At 30.6% G+C, this 8,298-nt stretch overlaps 3 protein-coding genes across 3 annotated transcripts; 2 read left to right on the top strand and 1 right to left on the bottom strand.

Moving 5' to 3' along the window:
* Positions 1–3,150: 3,150 nt before the first annotated feature.
* BDCG_09517 (uncharacterized protein) lies at positions 3,151–3,390 on the top strand (the record flags this gene model as incomplete). Its single annotated transcript, XM_045425310.1, has 1 exon — positions 3,151–3,390. The coding sequence occupies one exon, from the start codon at positions 3,151–3,153 to the stop codon at positions 3,388–3,390; it is 240 nt and encodes a 79-aa protein (XP_045273837.1).
* Positions 3,391–5,306: 1,916 nt separating this feature from the next.
* BDCG_18006 (uncharacterized protein) lies at positions 5,307–5,762 on the bottom strand (the record flags this gene model as incomplete). The annotated part of the gene is made up of 1 exon (XM_045427040.1): positions 5,307–5,762. One exon carries the CDS (start codon positions 5,760–5,762, stop codon positions 5,307–5,309), a length of 456 nt encoding a protein of 151 aa, XP_045282975.1.
* A 1,256-nt stretch (positions 5,763–7,018) lies between these two features.
* BDCG_18005 (uncharacterized protein) lies at positions 7,019–7,858 on the top strand (the record flags this gene model as incomplete). The annotated part of the gene is made up of 1 exon (XM_045427039.1): positions 7,019–7,858. The coding sequence occupies one exon, from the start codon at positions 7,019–7,021 to the stop codon at positions 7,856–7,858; it is 840 nt and encodes a 279-aa protein (XP_045282974.1).
* Positions 7,859–8,298: the final 440 nt, after the last annotated feature.

Here is an 8,298-nt window from a genome sequence, read left to right as displayed (position 1 = left end):
CACATAACTCAGAGATCTCACTATTCTCATATTTCTATTCTTGAATAGATATGCAGTGTATATTGTAAATAAAATAAGTGAGATTAAAGATTCTTATGATACTTCTATTTTTATCTCAGTCTTGTCTTGTTTCATTTCATCAAAGAAAAGTTGTATAATTCTTTTAGATATAAAACAGTTAACTCATTTTATTAGAGAAAGTGACAGTTTTAACATCTTCAATATCTGAATTAGCTTTGACTTTGAAACATGATCAAATGCTTCTTTTATATTAATAAAAACTGCAGTTGAGACCAGATCTTCATGCTTTGCTATTTGAATATCATGAACAACTGAGAGAACAGTGTCAATTGCAGATCACTGTTTTCTATCTCTCATTTATTCACTGAATAAAAGAGAATTACTGACAGAGCTTATAAAAGATAGTTGAGTAGCTATTATCTTTTCTAAAATCTTTTCTAGATAGTTTAATAGAGATATTACTCTATATAACTTAGAAATTGAAGTTTTTCTATTAGGCTTTGCAAGAATCACTTCAGTGACTTCTCTTCAGCATTCAGAATAATATTCATTTTTCAAGAGATTAAAAAAGAGCTCAAAATATTCATTCTTTAAGTAGAAGTATGTATTTTGAATAATCAAGTGATTAATTAAATCAGGCTCTGCAGCAGTCTTAACTGAACTTGAGAAAATAGCTGACTCTAATTCATCTTGAGTAAGATCAGGCCATTCTCAGTCATTTTCATCAATATAGTTAAGAAGTGATATATTCTTAGACTGACCGTGTGACCGTGTCTGAGACCAGGACCAAACTTTACAGTTATCACATTGCTTAAAAGCATTACTTCTGATTATAGTTTGTGTTCATCACATTGATCTCAAATCCCATTATTTCAAATATTAAAGATTTCAGATTCACTTTTCAAATAAAAATCTAGTCTCAGATAAAGAATATATTTGAATTCTTAGTCATATTTTCATTCTGATTTCATTATTGAAAATAGTATTAAATAAGATCATAAAATCATTTCTCACTTACATAATATCATAACATAGTACTCATTTGTTGAAAATTCAATAGAGAGTATTATCAAATATCATTACTTTTCTAAATACAGATTATAATCAATATCATTTTAATTAAAAAAAAAATGTAAAATATAAAAAATAATAAAAAAACAAAAAATAAAACAACAAGAAAAAATCACAACAAAAAAAAAAAAAAAAAAAAAAAGAGAAAGAAAAAAAGAAGAGAAAGAAAAAGACAGAAAGAGAAAGAAAAATTAAAAAAAAAAAGAAAAGAAAAAGAAAAAAATAAAAAACAAAAATAAAAAAAAATCAAGATTACAGAGTCACAGTATTCTTAAAATACTCACTTCTCAGAGTCTTTATAATGTTCATTATTAACTGTGTATCTCTCATAGTAAGAGTAACACAGCTGTGATGAGTCATTATCTTAATATTATCTAACAAATAATCAGTATATATCTATATAAATGTGAATAATTAGAAAATATACACTTAAAAAGTGTGATCAGGGTGAACTCTGCTGTCACTTGAATAATATTAAGAGCAGAGTGCTGAAATTGATGATTTCTCTCATCAATTTCATGAACAAGGTGTGTGAAGATGATCTTGAGAAATATAAGATTCTCTGACTTCTGATAGAAACAGATCTCACAGAGAGACTCTATTTTCATCATATCAGAGACTGAGTATTATTAAAAAGCATTACTTTAATGCATATACACTTACTACAGTAATTCACTCTCTGCACATGTGACTGAGAGTTGCAGCTTTCTCACACTGCATGACTCTCTCTGAGATGCTGCTGCTAATTTATAACTCACACAGTCTCTCAGTTCAGCACACACTGTGTATATACAGTCCTGCATACTGAGGCTGTGTTGATTATTATGACCTAATGTGATACTCACTTTTCACAGGCCATGTTTCATTTAATTAAGAGGGAGAGAGAGATGTGACTGCTGTTTTATTTGAGAAGAGATGAGTAATTAAATCTATAGAAGATAATTTGATTTCTTCTGTATTTAAAATTTGATTAGTCTATACTCTTCAATTTGAGGATTTCTGAGAGTGTTTTAATAGTTTTCATATCAGCTTGAAATTAGTGATTGATTGAAGAAGAGAAAAGAGAGAAGAAAGAAATAAGAATAACTTATCTTTATAATATAAGAACAGAGAATTGCTGCAATCATTTATTCTAGTAATAAAGATCTGTTTTCTGCATGTATCTCTGATACAGATTATATAATAACTGTATACAAAGAATATCAACAGTGCATGTATTAAATGAAGATGATATTACTATGCAACACTGTAGCTATTTCTATACATCACTGAAAGCTGTTAATATTTTCTTTGAGTCTCTTTATATTTGATAAGTTAGTAATATATTTCAATGCACTTTCTCTTTTATTATCATCATTATCATCATCATCATTATCATTATCATCATCATTATTATCATCACTATTATCATCATCATTATTATTATCATTATCATCATTATTATCATCATTATTATTATTATTATCATATTATTTCTGACTACCTCTTCTGCCTTCATCTCTCTTCAACACTCACTGAAATTAATCATGTTATTTCTCTTCAAATATTCTGCAGTTCTGTGAACCATCAAGGCGTGTGAGCACTGTTACAGATTGAAGAAAGAGAAGAAGAAGACATTTAAGCAAGAGAAGACAGATTATAAGACATATTATAATGCCTTGAAGAGACTCTGTAAGAAAGCAGAATGAGAACAATTTTAAGTAACACTTCTAATAGATTTAGACTGAACTAAGTATAGAAATAATGCAGATGATGCTGTCTGTGAGAGATTGAAGAAGAAGACAGTGAAGAGTCTTATACAGTAGTGATGAAATCAAAAGAAGTTCTGAGAATGATTTGAGACTAAGATAAAGAGAGAGAGAGAGAAGAAGAGTGTTACTATAAATAAGTAACAGTAGAAGAAGATTGAGAGAGTATTAAAGTAAGAGATAAAGAAGTTAAAACTGATAAGTTTTTTATTTATTGAGAGATAACAATTTTTGATAACACTTCTATTCTCTAATTGATTAGCAGGAGCTGGCAGAGGAGAAGGGAATTAAGGCCTTATTCAGGTCTCAAATGCACTTCATGATTCAGAATATTAAGAAGACAGTTCTGCTCTCTAAGCATGTCAATCTGCTTATCACTGAGATAGAACCCAAGGCAGCAGACCAGGAAATGCAGGATTTTGAGACACAGGTTGACCTGGCTGAGAGAGAGCAGCAGAAACTCTTCTCTGAGAAAATAGTGAAGAGAGATTTTGAGATGATTATCATCTCAGATAAGAAGAAGAAGAAGAAGAAGAAGAATGAGAAGTGAATTGTAAAGAATGATAAGAAGAATAAGAAAGAGAAGAAAGATGATGAGTAGAAAAAGTTTTTTTCTTTTTATATTAGTTAGTTTAGTTGTAAGTTCATAATTATTAATAATTAAAATTAATTTTGAGTTTTTAAAAATTATTGTACAAGTTGTAATCAAGTCAGGAATAATATATATATATATATATATATTTAACTATCATGATTCACAAATCACTATAATGTATAAGTATCAACATTTTTTCAACATTGATATTCACAATATTAATATATTTTTAATGATATCATCTGATAACATAATTTAGTAATGCTCTCTTTCACAATATTAATATATTTCAAGAAATATAACAGAGATTAATCAAGATTGTTTATTTACTTTTATACATTGATAATATTCAATCTGAGTTAGTACTAAAATTATAACTAAGCTAAGAAACAAGATTATTTTCTCTTATATTAATTCTTCTTACACACATCAGTGATCAGTTATTAAAAATAAATTATCATCTTTCTTAAATTATTATTATATCTTCTGAATTCACTTCTTTTACTTCTATTAAAGATTCACAAACTCTTTAAGAAATCACTATGAATTACAAAGTCTATGTTGTTTACAATTCAACACAGAATACTCTCTTTCAATCATAATGAATGATCACTTCATTCTTCATATCTGATTTCAGGTCATGAAATTTATGAAAAACTTAACACAAATATCAAGATGAACTATGAAATAATTATTAACAGGTTGTATTGCAGATTACTGAAGAGTTATCTCTCTGCTACAATCACTGCAACTTCATTCAGAAACATTCATCATGAACTGATCATAACTCTGAAGAAATTTTCTGACATCTGAAGTCATCAGAATGCAGACAATAAAAGAAAAATAATCAGAAAATTACTACTGAGCTGATAAGTTACTCTATCAGATAACAATTTTTGATAATACTAACTTTCTAATTTGAAGAAAATTATGTGAAAACAACTCTGTATTAGTACTCTGATTTCATAACTCTCATCTGATAACTTCTGTGAATAATTACTTCATATATGTATATCTCTGAATCTTTCTCTTCAATCAATTGAAAACTCTGAATTCTGAACACTTCTTCAAATGCTTAATTTAAATCTTCATATTTCACATTGATTCTGTCTTCAGTTCAATCTTGAGATACACTACAAAGTCAATATACAATATCTAGAATCAGAGTTGAAGAATCATTGAAGAGTGTCTCTCACAGTGAATGCATGAACTAGTACAAATAATCTTACATTTATGAGAGTTATATATTATTACATTGATGAGAACTGAACTTATTAAGAGATATTAATTGAATTTGAATCATTGATCAGTAGTCATACTGAGAATTATATGACAGAGATATTAATAACTGTGATTAAAAATGACTATTGAGATATTAGTCTCAGTCTTCTTATAATTACAACTGACAATGCTGTGAATAACTATACTATGATGAAGAGCTTGAAGCAAAAATTGACTTTGCATTTCTGAAATAATAAACAAGGTCATATTCTCTGCATTGCTCATGTGATTCAACTTGTGATATAAACACTGATAAAGAATCTTAACATCAAGATGAAGAATAATGAGATGACTGGTTCTTGAGATGAGAATGAGATGAAAGTGATTACTCAAGTAACTTTTGTATTCATTTTATAAAACATAATGTTTTTTGATAACACTTTTTAATATTGCTTTTTGATAACACTTTTTAGTAACACTACTATTAATTTTGAATAGATTGACTAATAATTTAAATATCATAGATTTGAAACATTGCTAATGTGATTTGTATCTCTTCTAAACAATAACAACAATTTCATGATATTCAACAAATAAATAAATCAGTCACATCACTGAATATGATACAGAATGTTAGAACACAGTGAAGTTCAACATATGAGATAGCTGTTCAGACTCTTCAATTCAAAATACTGAGACGACCGCTCCACCACGAACTCGCTCGATTTTTCGAATAAGAACCCGCCGATAGATCCATCGAAAAGCCCTCGATCATACGAGCATTCTGACCCCATCGCCGACCGCATACCCTGTGTGGTGGTGGAGTTATCCAGCCAAACGTGAACCGGACGTTGTTCAAAACTCCTGTGTGGGAGTATCCCCCGTTCTCCCCTACCACACCACAACCCCGGGCCAAAGTGCCATACAAATTGTAAGGTGAAGAGACCTAGCCATATGCACCAATCTTCTCGATTTTGGAAGATCCCCGATCTGTAGTTGTGGAGATATCTGAGGAGCGACCTCCGCGAAAACCCTGTCCATCTTTGATGTTCCAAAACACCAACGCCAAGTCCCACCGTTGTACCGCCCTTCCTAATCTGGCCCATCCCCGGCAGAAAAATACAAAAAGATACCTCGGCGATAATATCAAGCACATAACCAACGGCCACTTCTGAAGTGCAACCTCCGCGGTCTGTCTTCAGTGTATCTGAACATCAACGCCAAGTCTCGCCCTCGTACCACCCCTCTCAATCTGGCCCATCCCCGACAGAAAAGTACAAAAAGATACCTCAGCAACTGTACTCAATACATAATCGGCAGACACGACAACTATAAAATCAGTATACCCCAAGGTCTGACTGAGCCTTTGATCCCTGCACAGTGAGATATATTAAATCTAGTTTTAATACCTCAATATTCAATAGATTCTGCAAGGGATTGAGAACAGCAACACTAGGTTTCTATTGAATTTGAGAATTAACTCTATATTGATATAATCATTGACAAAGTCTTCTATTTTGAGATATAAATAACCAGTTCCTCTACATCCCGCTGACAATATTTATATTATCATATAGAAACAGACTTATATTCTCTATAATATCAAGACTCTGAAGAGGGAAAGTCTTGATAGAGGGTATACAGTAGTGCATATCTTAGCAGTTTCTATCTCATTCTTCTGCAGCAGTTAATGCAAAAAAAAGATTTTAGAAATAGTTTTTTACTTCTCTTAAAAAAGTAAGGTGTTTTTCTCTGGGTTTTACACAATATTCTTACAAAGAATTAAAAACAGAGTTGTTTTCTGTCATAATTTCATATTCTTTTAAGTAAGAATTACTTTTTCAGTGGCTGAAGAGCTTTCATTAATACTTAATTCTTTTTTACACTCTTTATTAACTGATTTGAGTTGCACACCTGTTGTGTGAGGAGAATTGGATAATTTAGAATAAAATTGAATAGTTTTAATCAATTTCTCTTCAAAAAATTGATTTATTTTTTGTCAGTTTTTCTCTCAAAAACTGTCATATCATCTGATTTACTATCAATTGATATCATACTTTTTCTCACTGTATCCCAAGAAAGAGATTGTAAAGATTTTATTGATTTATCTTAAAAATCAATTTTAGTTTATTAGATTCTCTTCAAAAATCTAACCTAGTTACTGAACTAGTGTGAAAAAAATCAGGTGTTTTATACACAAAAGTCTGCAATTCTTCTTTTGAAATAGTCTGACCAACTTTTCAATTGAAAACAGACTTAGAAACCTCTTAATTGAAACAGTCTGACCAACTTTTCAATTCAAAAGAGTTTAATAAATATCTCAATTGAATTAGTCTGACCAACTTTTCATTGAGTAAGAACAATGAGTTCAAAAGTACACTCAGTTGATGTGGAAAAAGATGCTTTCTCAAATGCTATTCCTGAGATTGAAATTCTGAAGAGAAGAAAGAAAGAAGAGATAGAGAAACAACAAGTTCTTGAAATACAGGAACTTGAAAAAGCAAGTAAAATTCTTGGAAAGCAGTGTCTGAGTGAGATGAATGAAGAAGTTCTGTTAATTCTTCATGCTCAGGCTAGACAACTACAGGAAGTGATCAAGTTCAAACTTGGAATTTCAAACACAGTTCAAAAAACTTTGAAAATTTCTAATACAATCACTGACTCTTCAGTTTGCTCTTCTTTCTTTTCTACTTCTTCTTCTTCTCCTTCTTTGAATCAGAAGAAAACATATGCTCAAGCAGCTGAATCTGCTGTCTCTAAACCTGCTGTCTCTAAACCTACTGTCTCAAAACCTGCTCAAAATTCTGAGAAAACTGAGAAGAATACTGCTCATGCCTCTATTCATAGAAAAGTGGAAAAGAAAATGCAAAAAGAGAAAAACTTTCAAATCTTCAGAAATAGAAGACTTATTCTCAAAGTCTCAAACCAGGACATTCTGCAAAGAAACAAGCTAAACTCAAATCTCATTTTCAGAATCAGAAATGAGATTAATCAGCAGTTCTTTTCTCAGTTAATGACTGATATTGAAGTTCAAAAACCAGTTATAGCTTCAATTGAACCATCATTCTTTGAAAACTCCATCATTCTGACTACAATGCCTGAATTCAGTGCTGAATTCCTTATTCAGAATGAGAATCTCTGGAAGTCAGCAGTAGAATCTTTGTTAAACACAACAATTCTATCTGAAAGAGATGAAAAGTGAGACAAATTCATTCTTCATGATATTCCAGTTGAAATTTTTGACTGTGAAGAAGGAATGCTACTTCTTAAAAATGAATTGAAAGAATACAACTCTATTCAACTGAGAAAGGAGCCTGTATGACTAAATTCAATTGAGTTCAGACAAAGCAGGAGAAATGCCTCTGTTCTAGTATATACAAAAACACTTGAACAGTCAAAGATCTCTGAAGTAAGAGTAGCAGGTTTGAAAATGAGAGTTCATGAATACAAAGACTCAAGGATGAATCTCAAAGCTCAAACACAGTGTTCAAACTGTCAAAGATATGGACACTTTGCAATCTCATGTTTTAGAGACTCAAAATGTGCATTCTGTGCCAGAGATCACAAAACTAGTGAGCATAAATGTGAAACATGCTCAAAAAGAGATGAAATTTGTCAACACACTCTGCTTAAGTGCTCTAA

Source organism: Blastomyces dermatitidis, assembly GCF_000003525.1.
Source record: "Blastomyces dermatitidis ER-3 genomic scaffold supercont1.16, whole genome shotgun sequence".
In the NCBI taxonomy this organism is placed as follows: domain Eukaryota; kingdom Fungi; phylum Ascomycota; class Eurotiomycetes; order Onygenales; family Ajellomycetaceae; genus Blastomyces; species Blastomyces dermatitidis.
Note: the sequence above shows the minus strand (reverse complement) of the source record. Positions and strands in the feature narration are given on the sequence as shown.